The sequence below is a fragment of the Euprymna scolopes genome, chromosome 14 (genome assembly GCF_053919585.1).
Source record: "Euprymna scolopes isolate OS-2025 chromosome 14, ASM5391958v1, whole genome shotgun sequence".
In the NCBI taxonomy this organism is placed as follows: Eukaryota; Metazoa; Mollusca; class Cephalopoda; order Sepiida; family Sepiolidae; genus Euprymna; species Euprymna scolopes.
Window position 1 is genome coordinate 33,482,131 of NC_136495.1, and position 20,847 is coordinate 33,502,977.

General features: G+C 34.8%; 1 protein-coding gene across 1 annotated transcript; it reads right to left on the reverse strand.

The window, feature by feature from the left end:
- Positions 1–19,367: 19,367 nt before the first annotated feature.
- LOC145292713 (protein FAM200C-like) lies at positions 19,368–20,297 on the reverse strand. Its single transcript, XM_080138750.1, has one exon. It carries the CDS (start codon positions 20,295–20,297, stop codon positions 19,368–19,370), a length of 930 nt encoding a protein of 309 aa, XP_079994876.1.
- Positions 20,298–20,847: the final 550 nt, after the last annotated feature.

The window sequence follows — 20,847 nt, forward strand, 5'->3', positions numbered from 1 at the left end:
GTAATTACAAAAGTCGATTACGCTAACTGTATACAGAAGAAAAATTGAAAACTCAGATTATGCGCTGATTTTTCAACTGGGTTTAATGCCTGTTTGAAAGACCAAGCATATCTCCTACCATCTCCAGAAGACATATTCACTAAATTAAATAGAATTTTTTCAAAGTTAGATTTGTTTACAGCTTACCTTCAGGTAAGAATATTCGAAGTACCGGACAATAAACACATATAAAAGAATTTAAAACTTAATCATTTTCCTTTTGAATCGAGGAGAGCTCTATTGCAGCAAATAATGGACACAGTTTTGGCTGGTACGGAATATGCAATCGCATATTTAGATGATATTTTGATTAAAAACGAAATAAGTTAGATCACAAAGTCATATTAGAGCAGTATTTCAGAAAATTGAAGAATACGGATTCAAGCTGAATTTTAAAAAATGCAAGTTCTTTTTAAAGTAAATAAAATATTTAATTATATTATTGACAGCGAAGGAAGAAAACCAAACTCAGAAACGACTGAAGCTATGAAGACATGCCCGCAACTGATGAGGTTATTAAACTCCGGGTTTTCTTGGGATTAGTAACTTACTATATTATATATACCCCAAAAGTATATGACATGAGAGCTCCGCTAAATCAGTTGGTAAAAATGGCGCAAAGTGGATATGGCTAAATGACTGCGAACAGACTCAAAAAAAAAAAATTTTTGATAACAGGCCTGGCGTGAGCACATTTCGACCCGAAGAAGAAATTCGTGGTAGCAACAGATGTTAGTAATGAGCGATTGGATGCTGTACTGCTTCACAAATTCGAGGATGGATCTACCAGCTATTAACACATACTTCGAGAACGATACTGCCCGCGGAGCAAAATTGCAGTCAACTCGAAAACGAGTTTAGCAATAATTTATATTGTAAACAAACAACAAACCAAAGATATACCAATTCACACAGAAAATCGACTACAACATTGGGACATAATTTTATTGAATAATAATTTTTAAATAGAGTATGTGCCTTCAACGAAGATAAATCGCGCTGCGTAAATATTGCGAGACTAAGAGACGAAAGTGAATTGTCGGTTCTGTTATGTAATAATATTAGAGAACTTTCGGTTACGCTAGATGTGAAAAAAAACCTGCTGAGACGGATAGTTTTATTAGAACAATGAAAAACAATCTGGTTGAATGAGAACAGTAAAAAGGGGAATAGTGTGTCACTCTTTCCAATATGCGAGCAGGTATTACTATGCGTAGATTAAATAGTTGCAACCGATAAAAGGGCGCAAAATTATGACCGGTGGTTACAAGAAAGTTCTAGTGGTTATGACACATAGGGTTACACAAAAAACTACCCCTGGATCGGACTCCACGTCGTTCGGTTAACAAAAAGTAGAATACGCTCTACGCACTTTCTTCATATCGTTTTTACACTAAACTACGTTCACCTTCGATTGCGAGCAAAAATTGAATGCGCACACGCGAAAACAAACATGACGACCAATGAAAATAATACGGAATACTTTTAAAATAAACCTTTTAAAGGTGTCTTTAGTTGTTACTCTAGCGAACATTGACCATGGGAGTGGACTGTTTTGTGGTCTGCAACTTTATCGTTGTTGAAAGAAAGTTTGTTTAGCGGGTTGATATGTCGTTATTCATACCGAGAAGAGGAGAAGGAAAACAAAGCAAACAGAATCCACACTCGCTATATTATAGCGATGAAGGCAAAATAATGACACAACCCGCCATGTTGACAGTTCAGTGGATATATTTCAAAATAATTGCAGTACAGGTCGATAACATAAATAATAAAAGAAACAATAATTATTAAACAGAGATTGGGAAACAGAACAAACTTGGGTTTCTAATAGTAGTCAGTGTTATATTATGTTATTAATTAATCGTGTTTTAAATCTTTGTTTCTTTGTTTTTCTGGGCTTCTCTTTTATTCAGATCGACGCATTCAAGCTTTTGTCAGGGAAATATTTTTGTTGTTTCAAATTAGTACGAAGCCTGAATTTCTGAGTTGCTAATTCACGGAACACCGAATCGCTTTTACATAATTGCATCTGCTTGCGCCAATTTAAGTTCATCTCCCGAGTTCAAATTCCACCGACGAATTCTCATCCGTTGCCAAACATTAATGGAACTCTGACAGGTCTTATTGTGAAACTGCTGGGACTTCAGCGAAACTCTGCAGAACTTGGCAGAACTGCGCTGAAACTAACTGCTGGAACTAACTGCCTGAAACAGCTCTTTATCCTAAGAATGTGGCCAGGCAGGAGCGTAATCTCCCTTCGATTGACCAATCAACGAGTGCTCTATCGACTCACACAAAAGCGGATTGGTCTATCGTTAATACCAACTTCACTTACCCAATGGGCTTCACGAGGTCAAATATGATCTCATAACCGCAGATCAAACGTTCAACGCTATTTGAATTCACATTTCCTCTAATCAATTGAAATCTCAAAGCGAATCAACAACTCCCTTCCTGCCTAGAAATATCTTTAATCAAACAATTATTATTTGTCATTTTTGCATGGTTACTGCCAAATACACTCATATATCAGCTCTGATATTTACTAGTGGACATGTTGCTCATGTAATCAGGGCTCGTAGGTATTATGACGATTAGCTTGGCCTAGGAGACTGAATCTCTTGCGTTTAGAATTAGGCACAGATAAACGCACAGACAGACAAATAGAGAGTGGGGGGTTTGATAGTGGTTGGCGAGTGTTTTCATGAAGGTTTGGCATGTTTCGTGTTTTCGTGAAGGTTTTTAATGAGAAGTTATGTTTATTGATCAAGGGTGGACCAAAATAGCGAAAATGTGGGGAAATAATGCAGGGGTGGGCAAGAGATCAACCGGTAAAGAAACAAGCATGATCAAAAACTGATGTCTAATGGATTCGATTGCATATCAACTATGCATGGCCCATCAATGGATGGTATTATTTGATCATTGTGGACAGTTTCACACAGTCGCCAGAAATTGTTAAGTGCAGACATCCGACGACAACAAATACGAATATACGGGAAAATAATTAAAAGAATACTGCAAATTTGTGTCCATTGAGCACGTTACAATGCTAGTTTACTATCCAAGATCGAACGGAATGACAGAAAAATTTGTGGACACATTGAAATATGCTATGAAGAAGAATCAAGGCGTAGATACAAATGAAAAAAGTATTCAGAAATTTTGGCAGTTCATAGAATCACACCAAACCCGAATACGACGTCATGTTTATTGCCGGCAGAGTTAGTGTTCGCAAGAAAAATACGCTAGGTGTTTGACAGGATCTTGTCTATTCCAGCGAAGGACCCAATCAATAAAAGACAAACTGATTATTAAAGTCTATAAGTTAACAACACCTTAGGGCTGGAAAAATGTTTTGGGCAGAAGAAGTAGTAACCAAAATAATGGGATGAGTCATATGTGACATAAAAACAGCACATTTCCATGCAAAAGACATTGAAATCAGTTGAAACCCGGGCACACTACAGCGGTTATAGAAAATACTGAAGAGATTCCAATGGAAGTTTGAAATTTCTGTCCCGATAAACCAGCATTTTCCAATAGAGGTATCCCCGAACTCACGGCCAAAAACATCAGTGTGCCAGATGTCAAGGATTGAATAAGAAAAGACTAAGAAAAAGTGAATAAATTATGTGCATACTTGTAGGGTATGCACATAATTTATTCACTTTTTCTTAGTCTTTTCTTATTCAATCCTTGACATCTGGCACACTGATGTTTTTGGCCGTGAGAAAAGATATTAAAGTAAAATGTCACAGGAAAATTTAGTTCAGGGGAACAGGGTAATGCAATGATTATATCTAGATCTTTCTTCCTTACAATATTATGATTGGCAGAGCCACTTGGGAAAGACGTCGAAACGTACGCAAGCTTCACGCTAGGGACACCAGCTTTGACTATGAACACTCGTTCCGTGCGGCGACTTACCAGATTATTACTCCAACTGTAGCAAGAGCCACTCAGCTACTTCAAACGATATAAATCCCTTTCGCAGAACATGTCATATATATATATATATATATATATATATATATATATATATATATATATATATAGTGGTTAAATTTAAATTCTGAAAATTAAAATATAGACACATATATTCGAGTTAAGAATTTATTGTTTGACAAAAGGAATATATAGAATGGGTTGTATTAATTTCCTTAATCCATGGGTTTTCAATAATGGCTCATATCATCAGAGGAAATGAAATGCGTTATATACTCATGTACAGTCACCGAATTCCCAACTACAACAGCAAATATAAATGATAGAACACCCAACAATTGCACTCAAAATATATTAACTACAGAACCAACAACACTAGAGAGCTCCAATGACTCCCACTATGCTACCCCCATAAATGAGACACAAGGTAACACCCAAGTTACACATGAACACCCTCCTGAAAACGAATCTGACCCAATTACCCCTTTCCCCTCTACAAGTTTATCCCACACCCATAGTAGAAACTCCAACAGTTTAAGCACCATTGATGCAAATGTAAAATCCCACATGTATATCCGTGCAACGGCTAATTAAACTGAGCATCTCCAACCATGCAAGCTCCTTTAATAGTGAAAATCCTAATAGCAATAAAGGCACTTCCCTAACAACTCTGATCAAGAACCTCCAAAGTAGGAATATTCCATACTCACTAAAATGGGATATACTGAAAAAATCCAATTCATACACCCCCTTAATCCAAAATCTGCAACCTTTGCACTTCAGAAGCTGTTGCAATAATAACATACCCTAAACCCACAATAAACGCTAAAAATGAGCTTATTTCTTTATGCAAGCACAGGAAAAAATTCAAGTATAGCTAGCTCAAAATCACTTAAGCTATCATACCTGAACTAGCTATGGCAATATTCCCTTATATGTATGCACATGGGTTTATATATGTATGAGTGTGTATGTATGCATGCATGGGTGGGTGGATGATGTATGTGTACACGCATCTTTGTATCTGTGTTAATGTATACGTATGTGTATATGTTTACTTATGTATGTGTGAGTTTGTGTACGTATATGTCTGTACATGTATATATATATATATATATATATATATATATATATATATATATGAAATTTGGTTCCATTAATCTCATTTCCTTATGTATGTGTGTGTACATATGTGTGCACGCATATGAGTATGTGTTCTGTGTGTATATATATGAGTATGTACTGGAGTATGTATGCATGTGTATGTACATGTATATATATATATATATATGTATATATACATGTATATATATATATATATATGTGTGTGTGTATGTATGTGTATGCATATGAACATGGACAATTTACGAAGTTACACACATTTGCCGTAATTTAGTGCGCTCCAGCTGTCTGCATCTCCCCGGACCATCTGTATACGCAGACAAATGGGGATTACTCTCCTACTCTAGAAGAGAATTGTTAAACCCGATCAATTGTTGATGCATGTATATGTTTAATTGAGGTGCAAGCTCGTTGTAATTGTATATGTTCATACATCGATATGCATGCCTTTATCTCCGTATGGACATATCACTTGTAGGGACATGCTTATTTGTTGTATGTATATGCTGGTATGCATGGGCGAGTGTGACGGGCATGTATACACATGTTTACGAGGATGGTCGGTCGTATACATGGGCGCAGCTGTACACTTGGGAACGCGCGCACGTTGGCGCGTTCGGATGTATTTGTGGTTTCCGATGTGTGTGCATTTATTCACATGTGTGCAGGCGTGTATGTTTTGTGATATGTATATATGTAATTGTGTATACATGTGCAAGAGTATATGGATACGTGTGTGTATAAGTGTATATGTGTGTATGCATGGTATAGATGGATGTATGTGTGTATGCGAATGCTATATATATGCATATATGTGTGTGTGTGTGTGTGTGTGTGTGTGTGTGTGTGTGTGTGTCTGTCTGTCTGTCTGTCTGTCTGTCTGCTTGTCTGTCTGCTTGTCTGCTTGTATCTGCGCTTAGGTGTATTTTTGACAGATAGATATGCAGTTTATTATATAAATAGTTAGATTCAACCACGTTTGGACAACCTCCCACTCAGCCCCGCATATGCATCAAGTCCCCCCCAGTATAAGAATTAACCACAGTATATAAAGCATCCACTCAAACATCGATTCCAACCCAGCGAACAGCAAAGCCTATTTATCCATACGTTTTAAATAAATTTTATTAAACCGGATCACACTACGATAACAAGCGTAATGAACAAATTGTATCTCGATAAATCAAGTTACTTTTAAATATACTCCCATAATTAAAAACACCCAATCTTTAACTCACTTAAATAAGTCATGCCCCAAGCATTTCAAAACTTTAGACTATGACTCATCTCCATTTCCACCTCACCTACTCACCCACCTACACAGCAAAAACAGCACATCCACCCCATCTCATACACACTCCCATAAAAAAATCACAAAATGTACATTTCCCATTTGAGCCTAAACTTAAGAGGTTAACACATTTTACCGAATACTAACATACAATTCCTCACCCCCTGAAGAAATTCCATTAAGCACATGCCTCCTCGCCCAAATCAACTCTCCCCCTTCTCTCCTTACCCCCTCTATCTCACCCCCATCCTCCTCTTCCCTCATCTAAAAAGCTTTCCTCGCCCCTTCTCAACAAGAAAGGTGACCGACAGTTTACCAAGTATTAATTTCATATTAGAAGCTATTCGTCACACACATCGCTTCTAAAAATCATCTCTCGGAATATTTTGCTACCTAGACTATTGATTTTCGAGGTCCATTGCGTCATATACATGCATATATATTCCATCACCCATAGGAATATATGCAATTGATTGGTATATCCATCCAATATCTGATAAACTGTGCTAACACCAAAAAGAATATGGATTACATATACCAAAACGCATTCAACACATCCACGAATACGGCCGCCCCATATACCTTTCGGAAAATCAATAAGGAGCAACCACGCATTTTTGTTATATGGGATTACTGCCTTCTCCCCTCAACCAATATTCTGCCTACTTGAAAATAAAACTCCGGAGGACATTATACTAGACTGCCCAGGTTGTATGAAATTCCTTCTTCCAATAATTATTTTCATATAACTATCATTCCCCACCCTAAAAACCTATTTTCAATATTTGTGCTGAAAAGCAAAATACGTGCATTTTCACAGCTGAACATTTTGCTAACCGCATTTCATTTCCTCTAATGAGCCATTATTGAAAATCCATGGATTGAGGAAATTAATATAACCTCTTCTATATATTCCTTTTGTCAAACATTAAATTCTTAATTCGAATATATGTGTCTATATTTTGATTTTTAGAATTTAAATTTAACCACTAAACTTATATATTGCTCTATTCTTAAATATTGAGCTTTTCCTTTTTGGCTAGGATCACCCTGAAAGTATTACTTCTAGTAATATCTATCAGGATTTTTCATCGGATTTTAATCTGTGTCTTATATATATATATATATATATATATATATATATATATAGAGAGAGAGAGAGAGAGAGAGAGAGAGAAAGAGAGAGAGAGAGTTTAGAAATAAACTCTCTCTCTCTCTCTTTCTCTCTCTCTCTCTCTCTCTCTCTATATATATATATATATATATATATATATATATAGAGAGAGAGAGAGAGAGAGAGAAAGAGAGAGAGAGGGAGAGTTTAGAAATATATATATATATATATATATATATATATATATATATGTGTGTGGTAATTAAGCTACACGGAATTGTCTGTATGTCATCCCTATGAGGATTCGTTAGGTAAAATATATATTGCCATGTATATTTTCAAAACTCATTACCTAGCTCTACTTATGTATCGAGCACTGTCGAAGTAAATACTAAAAATATTTATATAAAATTTTATGTAGATACATAATATATATATATATATATATATATATATATATATATATATATTGGTTTATAAACAAACTTATGGTTTGAGCACTGTAAGCGATAGGCGGGTGCGGATTAAATACACACTCGAGGAGAAATATTTACAGCACTGATCCGTGGCCCGATGGTTACAACAGTAATCTCCACGGCTGGGGAAAGGTGTATGTCTAGCCGCACTAATGATTTGTGATACAACGGAACAGTACTGTATGTGGATGACAAATATATATATAATGTTTTTTTTTTTGTCATTGAAAGGGTTGGTTAAATTTGAAAGAACATGTAATACAGAAAACAACGCAGGATGTTTGCTTATAATCCAAACTTTTGGTGGTATTTTTTTATTTCTTTTATTTTTTTATTTTTATTTTTATTTTTTTTTATTTCTTTTATTTTTTTTATTTTTTTTTCATTTTTTTTTTTTAACTTTATTTTTTTATTTTTTTTATTTATTTATTTTTTTAATTTTTTATTTATTTATTTTATTTTTTTTTTTTACTCATCATTCTCATTGTGGTAAATATATATGACTAACTATGTTAGCACTGAAGAACTAGGTTACACTGGTTTGTTTTATATTACGGTAAAAAAAATTTAAAAAATTAAAAAATGAATAACATAAAATAATAAAGAATTTTAAAAAATAAATAAACAATTTAAAACGATAAAACATTTAGAAAATGAATAACAACAAAACTTTTATTAATTAAATTTTTTTAAAATCAATAATATTTTTTTGGGGGGGGAATGAATAATAAAAAAAACTTAGAACTAATAACAAATTTAAAAAATAAATAATACCACAAACAAAAAACAAAAAGTTGTTTAAACAACAAAAGTCTAAAAAACAGATAATATTTTTATTTCATTATTTACTCACTATATTGACATTTCTATTTGATTTATGTATCCCTCTATTTATATATTAGCTCCCCCCCCCACTGCTCTCCATTAAGTTCTTAGTCAGTACTCACCAGTTATATATTTTTATGTCTCTTGCATTTTATTTTATTCATTTTTTTTTATGTTAATAGGTTGGTTTCCTGTTTGAAAGCGTTTATAAATATGAAATCCACTAGAACACGCATATAAAATACGTTTTGAAGCCACCCACAATAATATATCGATAAACATTATTTTTAAATTGTTTATTATTTTTTGCGTTGGATGACTTCAAAACGTATTTTATATACCTGTTCTATTTGAGTTTTTATTTTAATTTATTTTTAAAAATATTTTTAATATTTTTTTACAAAGGAATCACCACTTATCAAGGCCCAGGGGCCACTTGAGGATAAGGGTTAAAGAGTGCACAGTGGTCAAAAGGACAATATCATAGTAATCGTTAGAAGTGTAAATTTCGTAAATTGGATTACTTAAACGAAACGGCTCATCAAGAATTTGTTTACATTGACTTGAAGACGGCCATATTGTAGTCAGCTGGAAAGCAGGCAAATGGAAGAGAGTTCCACAGGTGTACAGTTCTTAGAAAGAAGATTTGTGCATGAAATCTACGTTTAGGTTTAGGCACAGGTAAAGAGCGGGGGAAATTATTGATAGTATTTACAACCAAACAAGTGCTTCTCATGAATGCTTGACGAGGGAGGAACCATAGATTGGAGCTCTGTCGAGCACTTGCCATGAAAATAACGATAAAACAGAGACAGGTTCGCAACGGCTCTTCTGTGAGAAAAAGGTTGCAGGGAAGAGAAAATGACATTCCCGACTAAGCTACGAAGTTTATTTTGAACTCTGTCAAGGGAGGATAAGATCGTTTTACGAGCTCCTGGCCATATGTGGCAACAGTAATCCATCTTTGGACGTACATGGCTCTTATATACAGGTAGAAAATTGCATCAGGAGTGAGATATCTACTGGAGCGGTAGAACGATCCCACCATTTTTCCAGCAGCGTTGGCAACGGATTTGGTGTACATGTTCCATTTCAGATCAGGAGTAAAGGTTAGGCCCAGAAGCTTGTCAAAACATGGAGCCTTCCCAAGACGAGAGCCACTCATTTCAATTGATGCCAGATGGGAATCAGAATGTTGATGATGCAAAGATAGAAGCTTGGTTTGAGATGCCCCTTATTCTTTTATCTCTATCTATTTTTATCCAATTTAATTTTCCAATTCTATGCTAATGTTTTCTTTAGATGTTGCAGATGACTTTTATCCTGTTACCTAGCTCTTTTTTCTTCTGATGATGAGAAGCATTAGGATTCAAAATGCCATGGTATAAAGAGTTTCTATAACCTTTTTTATATAATGCTTTTTCCTTATGCAACTTATATACATTAGAATCCCGAGATACGGTAGCCCTAGGATACGGCTTTTTTCAGTCCCCTGGTTACGGTCCCCCCCCCCGCCTTACAATGTTATTTATAATTTTATTTGAGTATACACATGTGTATTATATACTGTACTGTAGTTTGTTATTAATTTTTAATGCCTGGTGTTCTGTACCTATATTCAATTGATTTTGTATTGAATTTATTATATGTGTGTACGCGATATATAATATTACGGTAGATGTGTATCATGACTTATTATTAGATGACTGTCTACTTTTTTAAATGTGTAACCATCGCGGACAGGTTGGCAAAACACTGAGTGTAAAAAAGGGTTTTGTTTTTAAGTTGATGGTGGCTAACACAAACATCACAAATACTTTCATTAGAAAGAAGTTTAGGAAACGCAACGGGCAAGATATTCAGCTCAGCAAACTAACCAGTGTTCGTTAATGGTTCGAGAGACCACGGTTCAATCCTCAGTTGCAACATACTAAAAACTAAAAAATAAAATGTTGCATGTCTCCCCGCTAAACATTCAGTACTTTAACGTGAGTGTAAGTGGAATTAGGGTTAGGGTTAATACCTTCTCTCTAAATAATAAGGTAAGAGGGGTAGTCCTGAAAAAAGAGTTGCTCCTTCCTTAAATCTCGGTTTAATAGCTAATGAAAAAGTAGCCAATCCATTTATTAAACCGGTTTTATAAGGTGACTTAGCTTTCTCATAGAGATGTGCCTTGAAGAAGACTAGGGACAAAAATATAAATTAAAAATGCCCCCGTCGATAAGGATCTCCCCTCAATCTGATCTCAATCCAGTTCAGGATTTTATCTTCGGTCCCCAAGATCAACAGAAATTGGACCATTCCCGTAATGGCCTGGCCCCTGTTGATAGCGGTGTAATGCTGTTCCTGTGCAGTTGTAGGAGGTCTATTCTCCTAGGTTTTGCTTTCTCTCTTTTATATGGTATTTGTTTATTGCTAATAGTCTGAGGCGCCGTCACCGAGGAATGCCGACGGTGCTGCCCAGATACGTTTTGCAGGCCAGAGTGCTCCTCGGAGACGCTGACGTCTCAATCCCACTTTCCGACCCTGGTGTCTAAGTTCTTGTAGTGGGAGAGAACTACACATGTCCCTCAATCTGAAGAAGAAGAAGAAAATCTATGCTGTCAGACTCCTACTCCTTTGTTTACACATATTCTCCCGAGCCTTAATGCTCACCGCCACCCCGACCCACTTTCATTTTTCTAGCTCATCAACGATCCTCAAACATAATATGTCCCTTGCCGCCTCTTATTAATTTTACAGCTGTTTGCGTTTGGACCCCTAAAGCTTCATCATCTAAAGAGACGAGATCCCTGTGACCCCTTCAAAAAAACTTTGATGGATTCAACTGATGTCGCTTTGCTGTAAAACAAGTTAAGGGAGCTAATTTTAGTCATTGTGCGCTTTTTTATCCCCCATTTTTTTTTTTTTTTTTTTTTTTTTTGTTCGTTCTACTCTTTTGTTTGCTTTGTAGGGATGGGATGAGGGTATTGTCCTCTGTGTCATTGTCAAACACATTAAGCGATAACAACTAATTATATTAAGGCTGCCTACTACCACCACTACTACTACTACTACTACTACTGCTGCTGCTACTACTATTTTTTTTTTTTTGCATCTTCACCCCAAACAAGGCACATTGCGACTTTTGTGTAGAGGCCTACTCTCTGGGACATGATTGCAAGGATACTATGTAGGGGGTTGAGCAGCAAGATGTCTGTTTACATTACACTTGAACTTTTGCATGTCAATACAATCAGGGAAGCAGGAACCCGGAAAGGAATTCCAAAGTTCTAGGGAAGATTATTATTATTATTATTATTATTATTATTAACTCACAAGGAGCTTTCACACAGGTCTTCAGAGATCTTTCCCTAAAAACAGCCTGCGGTGTTCCCTGGAAGCTGAGTGACAACAAGTCTCCCCAGGTTTCCAGTACTCTCCACCTTTTTCTATAATATTTGCAAATAAATTTGCATTATGGCACTGGCAGATAAACGCACAGACTAAGACTAATATATATATATATATATATATATATATATATATATATATATATATATATATATATATATATATATGGGGGGTAATTTTTTTACTGCAGTAAGTTTTAAGAGATCAAGGGGCTCCCTCGTGGAGCGAACACTTGATTCTGTTATGATTTAAATTTATATCCGAGGGCTCTTTTAACAATAGATGTTGTTCTCTTTATGGCTGCTATGTGTATTTCGTTACAGCTTGGTCTTCCAGGGATGGCTTCTAAGTATTTCTGAAGATTCTTTTTTATTAAGCCAGTTGCTCCTATCACAACCGGTATAATGTTTATTTCTTTCAGAGACGATGTCGTTTGTGTGTGTGTGTGGGGGGGGGGTGAACATTAAAACACACTGAAAAAATAAATCTGAAAAATAAAGTTATAAATATCGAGGCCAGCGGAGATACGTCATTGAATTGCAAAAATGCATTGAGAAAGATGGTGACTATGTAGAAAAATAAATTCTGAACCACAAAAGATCGCTTGTTTTACTGGTACTATTCCCGTCTTCATAGCTCTCCAACGTTTAATTAAAAAAAATAAGAGGCTTTACTTTTATAACGACCCTCGTATATTTTACGTCTGCGCAAATATTTACTGTGATATTTGTAGTTAAAGTTACCTATTAACTACTTAGCTTAATACTTAATTTAATTATAACTGATAGCGGTTTCATCGGATTAGTAGTTTTATACATAGCTGGAAAGGTTCTTATTATGTTAAACAAGATTGTAGGTTTCTTAAGGTTTCGTTATGAAAAATTATCTTGGTTATTATTATATTTATTCAGGATGAACCACTTGAAGTTTCTAATCTCTTTGATATAGTTGTTTATCTCTATTAAAGAACGTAATTATAACTAATTTTTCATTACAACAAAGAAAACAGTTGTGTCGTGTAGTAGTTGAAACTTTGTTCAAGACGCTCTATTTCAGTACAGGTATACGACATAATCACGTTGACACACCGATTCTCGTCAGATCACCAAAGTTAAGCAACCTTGAGCCTGGTTAGTACCAGATGGGTGACCAAGCATTTGTTTCCAGTCGTCCTGTACATACACTTCACTTGCCACTGGTTTTAACAATGTCGACTCAGAACAGGTGTGGTTGGAGATTGCGCATCTCCTGCCACAAAAATTTCAAGTACAGGCATCTTTTCGTGGGTATTCATAGTCTGTCAAAGAAGGAGCCCTTTTTTATCTTATTTTTTTACTTTAGAGACCATGTGTATTTCGATAAGAAGGTGTTATATTTCTTTTCCAAGTTGCAAGATATTTTATGGTTACTGTATCTAGTCTTAAATCAGTATTTATGAATTTATCTGAATTTTTAAAACTCTCTCCCCTCTCTCTCTCTCTCTCTCTCTCTCTCTCTCCCCCTTTCTCTCTTTCTATATACATATATATATACATACATATATATATATATATATATATATATATATATATATATATATATATATATATATATATATATATATACACTGCTGATCAAAAATTTAAGACCACTTATAAATCTTTAAAAAGAAACCTTTTTTTAAGGATAGATTTTCAACTCTTCCGACTTAAGGTTACTAATACTACAATTTAAAAGGTTATGGAAACAAAAAAGGTACATTCCAAAAGTTTTATTTAAAAATTTGCATTTTTATTAAATTAGGCTTTTTATTTTTTTAATATATTAAAATTACTTGTATTGTTGTTAGCCAATGGAATTTTAGTGCTTTAAAATAGTGTTCATTAATAGAGTTGTAGTATTGTGTATCAACTTTACTTATAAAAACATCATTGGCTATATGCGCACAGATGTTTCAGGTGTGATCTCATTTGAAATCCAACTTTTTCGGGCCATTTTGAAAACAGAACAATAGTAAACGGATTTTGAATCAAATCGCAACTAAAACATCTATAAACATATATAGCCAATAATGTTTGTATTGTAAAAAAAATATACTATGTACATATAGCCTGAAACGCATATATATATATATATATATATATATATATATATATATATATATATATGAGCAAACAGTTAATAAAATATGTTAAAAAAAACACTTCAAAATGAGTTAAAAACATATTTAATCTGAAAAGGAAACACTAGATAAATGGATAGCCCTTAATCCGCGGAGTTTCGAAGAAATACTTTCCTTCTCATCAGAGGGTAGGAATTAGCAAAATGCGGGATCGGATTTTGCATGCAGAAGTATTTGATGAAACAACAAGTAAGTCAAAGATCTTACGTGAAAACAAAAAAAGTGAAGCAGAGGGAATATGGTGAAGAAAAAGGTGATTACACATGAATGGATAGTCTGGTGGAAGATAAAAAAAAATCCAGTGACGGTAAAATCCAAATGTAAAACTTCAAGAAATTTAAAATAATTTCCATTTGTACTAGTAAAATCCAAGGAAATCCCGTAATTTTAAGAAGATGGTCCATAATAATCCAAAGGCAGAAATCCATGGAATATTTCACAAAAATGTGTACAAGGAAAAAAGAAAAGGTTCCAATAATATTAATAAAAGAAAAATAAGATATGCTTTTCATTCTACTTCCGAGACATAAATATATATATATACATATATATATATATATATATATATATATATATATATATAATGTACTAAGCGTAAACTCAAACAAAGCCAATTTGCCTCCTCCCTTGATGCTTGTATTCACGAATATCCGCAGGCTTATAACTAATTTAGATGCTGTTGAAACTCCCCGGATATCTTCGCGATAAGTGAAACTCACCAATATTCCTCCATCCTTTCTAACTTTTTTAACATGCCTAGATATCTCCCACTTTGCCGTACGGACTCAGACAAACATATGCACCGATATGAAATCTATATTCGAAACACCCTCCTCTTGACAAGAGAATCCAACCTACAATCAGACCACCAGGCGTTATATGGCGTAGTTATTATATTTTCTCTACCGCTCTCCCTCGACCCAGAACTGTACCATAATCAACCAAATCTCTCACAGCATAGATACAGCACCCTCCCTTAAATAATAGCGTGCAAGTACATGTATTTGGTGACTTTAATGTTCACCACAGTCATTGGCTGGATTCTCTACTCACACAGACGCGGCTGGTGGCATAACAGATAGCTTCTCTATATCGCATTCCCTATTACAGGCAGTAATGTTTCCGACCCGTTTTCCAGATCAGCAAGATCAACGTCTCAATTTTAGATCTGTTTCTAACCACAGTTCTCGATGATTGTGTAACGAATGCCCACAGCCTAGTCAGAGATGCTGATCTCGCTGTTACAAGGGTAGAAATCAGACTTCAAGCTGAAGATTCAAGGCTGGAAATCCATTGCTCAAAACGACAAGATACTATAAGAAGACTGATTGGGAAGTCATCAGGTATCTCATCAGAGATGCCGCGGGGGGGATATCTTTCCTCTTCCTGCAGTAGAGTACGCAAATGAGATCACTAAATGGGTCAAAGCGGCAATTGAATCACATGTTCCCACACAGATGCTCTATAGCAAACCCCACTCTCCTCAATTGTTGACTTCTACTTGTGCAGTTGCCATTGCTCAAAGGCAGCATGCATAAATACAAATTTATCTGACATAATTCCAGTACAAATAGACAAAAGTTTACAGAAGTTAAAAGTAATTTTAAGAAAGAAATAGCGACAGCTAAGAGACAATACACCAAAACCACCAGAAAATGCATTGAAGCGCAGAAATTAGGAACTCGTGATTTCTGGAAAATCTACAACAGTGTAGTAAATAATGGGAAATCTACAGTCCCCCGCTATCTGACAATTATAGGGTTGTTTGCACAGCAACCGAGAAGGTTAACATGCTTGCTAGTCAGTTTACCTCAAACTCTACATTGGATCCAGCAAACCATGCCCTCCCTGACACCTCAAAAGCATGTGGACATGATCTCATCCTGGTTGTACGATTAAAGAAATGCGCTGCTGAGTTTGCTCCAGCTGTCTAAACTTTACAACAAATGCCTTAACGAATCTCGTTTTCCTGACTGTTGGAAAACTGCTTCTGTGGTACCATTTTACAAGAATTCTGGCGAAAGAACTAACCTATTAAATTATTGCCCCATTAGTCTCCTCCCTCTTTTCGTAAAAAATATTTGAGTCCATAATTAATCAAGTTCTAGTCCACCACCTTACAGTTGCTAAACTTCTGTCCGACATCCACTATGGATTTAGGCAAGCCCGTTCTACTGCAGATATCCTAACAGTAATCTCTGAAGTTATATACCATACACTAGACAAAGCAGGGGAAGGTAGGGCAGTAGCCGTAGATATATCTAAGGCTTTTCACAGAGTATGGCACGATTGTCTTCTCAGGAAAATCAGATCATATGGTATTACTGGACACATAATTAAATCCTTCTTGAATAAGAGAAGAATCCGGTTTCTCCTCGATGGTCGTACGTCAAAACAATTTGATATAAATGCGGGTGTACCTCACCAACTGTACTCCCCTATCTTTATACCTTTGCCTTATATTTCACTATTCTCTTTACACCTAGTAACGGCGCAATCCTTAGGACGATTACTATATATTATCCTCTGAAAATTATCATGTTTTTACTACCTAACCTAATACCCCCTCGTAGCTTAGTCCCTTACTTCACCGTCGGGTCTTTCCCCTTCTTATTAAATTAAAACCTTAGTACACGACACCCCATGTAATCCACCCCACCATTTTCATTATCTCATAGCATTACGCCATAAGCCATAGTCCTTTTATAGGTAATGTTGTGATAACAGTTACATCTGATTAATCCGACTTAGCATATACCTCCCTCTTTAATTTATCCTCATAATATTACATCTGAAAACATACACCAAGTGTTATTGTGTTCTCAGTGACTTCCTTTGATAAAATACCTTTAAGTGTAAATCCTCCTCATATAAACTATTTATAGATACTACACATCTTACATACGGATAAAATAGAATTACCACCCAACCCACTCTATATGTTCCCCTTGAGTTTAAACACATAAACTACTCACATTCTATAAAACTATGATAGACACCCTATATACCTTTTTACATTACACTTTATATAATACACTCCTCCTCCATCTTAGAGTTTAATATAGTCCCCCCCCAAACAACATTAATAATTTTATCGATTTATTTCGTCCCTGATAGATCCCTCGCTAGACGTCACATCCCAATTATGTTACTGCTATACCAGCCTTCCTTGAACTGAGGAATTTACACCGATTAGCACTATAAATAGCGCTAGTAATTCCAACACCGGTGAGAGAGATACGAGTGCTCAGCAGATATACACGCTTTCCTATCTTTGTACATTATTGTTAATACACTTATTCCTTAACCGAACCTCGACTTGATTGTTCTTATTTTCACTGTTGTTCCACGACACAACAGTTACCTAGCATCATTCTTTACTCCTCTGATGAGAAGCATTAAGCTTCGAAATATCTTGGTATAATAAGTCCCCTTTATCCCTTAACTAAATATCTGCATACCCTTATTAAATAAATGAGTCATTCTATATTCACCAACATATAGTTTTTGTGACTTCATTTTCCACTCTTATTATCTTCTATATAAGCTTCAGAGCAATTTGTTGAGCATTACATTATCTGGATAAGTCTCACCTTATAGCATTGAATTTACTCTCTTCTTCTAACTCACCAAGTTATATATATATATATATATATATATATATATTTAAAATATATATATATATATTTAATATATATATATATATTAAATATATATATATATATTAAATATATATATATATATATATATATATATATATATATATAATAGCAGTGAGACCCAAAGCTGCTCGGGATTGAACGAAGATCAATGAATGTTTCACAGTTCCAATACTTTTATTTTCTTGGAAATCGATGAAATCACAATTTTTTTTTTTTCAAATCGATTGATTTTCTGCTATAGTCGGGGACTAGAGCAAACATCCATCTCACTCTTACACACACGCACCGAGAGGAAGCTTTACACACCTCCCCACAGTAACTTAGTCTACAAATACATTGTAGTCGTCATTGCACTGTAGGGAACATCATGTTGATTAAAAAAAACTATTTTATAATGTCTGGGATAAAAATATGAAATGCAAAAGTCAAGTATCATGGTTAATGTATGCTCTAAATCAGGGGTTCTCAGGCTTGCTTGACCCATGCACCCTTTTTACCGTTTGTCAAAGGTTCATTCACCCTCCCCCCCTCATTTCCAAAAAATGTTTTTCAAAAATACATTCTAAATAATATGCAAATATTACAAAACAACTTTTATTTTTCCTTATTTGTATATATACATTCACAACATTATACGTGGCTTATGTTTATAATTGAGTTTTATAAATTAAATACAAATTGAAAATATCGATGGATATACAAAATAGAAATAAAAGCAGAATTTATTTTTTATTTATAATGAATTACTTAAAAACAAAAATGAAACTAATGCAATTTAAAAAGATAAGTAAAACAACAAGAAATTAAAATCTGCAATCAATTTCATTCAGAAGATTACGATTCATCAAATGACAAAAACTGTGATTGTTTTGCTTTGGCAAATTTTGAAATATTCGGAAGAGTGCTTGACAGGGAACAACGCAGGTCGTTTTCTACCTCTAATCTACTGCGTTGCTTTGTTTTAATTTGCAACAAAGTTGGAAAGCCTGACTCGCAAAGATATGTCGATACAAATGGAAGCAATGCACGGATATTTTCGCCACTTTTCGGTAGGATTCGCACATCAGGGGCCAAAATTTTGTTATTGATTTTTCATCAAACATATCTCTTGCTTGTGAATCAGTTTTTAGCTCAAGGAATTCATCTTAGCAATCATCTTGGACTCTTTCAACTGGAAATTTGAATGGATTTCTTACTAAATCAAACTCATTATCACCAAGTTCAGGAAAGTATCTGCTGAATTCATTTTTCAGTGCTGTCAAATGCTGCAAAATTTCATTTTTTGCAAATTGTGGAAGCATCTTATCTTCACCACAAATATCAAGAATGGATGTCAGTTTCTCAAACATACATTTTTTGTATTGACTTTTCTCTTCCAATTTTCAAGCTTGCTCATAAAAGCTCTCAAGGTATCTACGAATTTTATAATATTTGTATTCCTTCCTTGCATTTGAAGATTCAATTTATTCAGCTGGTCGAATATATCAACCAAATAAGCAAGACGCATGATCCATTCTTCATTGTTTAGCCAGGCAAGAAATTCAGTCTTACCTTGAACCTCGAAAAACAATTTGAGCTCTTCTCTAAACTGAAATATTCGCTCAGTTACATTTCCTCTTGACAGCCAACAGACGTTTGTGTGAAAAAGAAGCGAATGATGAGTAGCATCCATATCATAACATAACTGCTTGAAAAGTCGGGAGTTTAGAGCTCTTCCTTTGACAAAATTCACAATTTGAATTATTTGATCCAAAACCTTTTCAAATGGAGCTGGAAGTGTTTGTGAGGCTTTGAGTGCCTGACGATGAATCAAACAATGAATGCCTTTCGTTTTTGGAGCTCGCCTTTTCACACATACTTGGAATCCTGATTTTGTCCCTAACATAGCTGGTGCTCCATCTGTGCAGCACTCACACATATTATCCCACAAAAGATTCTCTGAGTCGAAAAAAAGTGAAACCTTTTCTAAAATATCTGAGGCCTTGGTCGTTAGTTCAAGAGGAGAACAAAAAAGAAACTTCTCTTTAAATAAACCTGCATGAACATACCTTGCAAACACCATCAACTGGGAACATGATGCCACATCGGTTGATTCATCAAGTTGAATTGAAAATAATCCAAATGCTGAAGACTTGATCTCTTGCACAACTTGATCCTTGATGTCAGTGACCATATCGCTTATCCTCCTTTGAACAGTACTGTTTGAGAGTGGAACCGCTGCAATTTTTTTCTTCATTTCATTTCCCAACACAATTTCCACCATTTTGAGAGAGCAAGGCTTAATCAAATTTTCTCCAATTGTATGTGGTCTTTTCTGCTTTGCTATTTCAAAAGCTACAAAATAAGAAGCTTCAGTAACTTTCTGTTTATTTTCTTTAAAATCTGTTGATACGAGTCTCATCTTTTTTACAGCATCCCATGACGTTCAAAAAAGTTTTTGTTCTTGTCTTTATGTTCAGGATGAACATTTTGCAAATGTTGCTTCGTCTTTGCTGGTTTCATAGAATCGTTTGTCAAAGCTTTATTACAAATAACACATCGAGACCGTTCTTCTCCATTGATGACGATAGATGTGAATCCATACTCAATATATGAATGATCATACTTTTTTTTTTTTTTTTTTTGATACGCATGATAGAATCCAAATTCTGTAATTAAGACATGGAAAATTCGAAATTATAAAATATAAAATTTATAAATGGAACTTTTTACAGACAATTTTATAGATTTAATTTTTATATAATCAGCATCATGGCTGACATGAAGAAGTATTCAATGACAAGGATGCATAAACAAGAATGTGTAATATGCTT

What these genes read in the sequence shown, in the direction of transcription:
- LOC145292713 (XM_080138750.1), bottom strand. Translation starts at nt 20,297, where the DNA reads ATGGTGGAAATTGTGTTGGGAAATGAAATGAAGAAAAAAATTGCAGCG.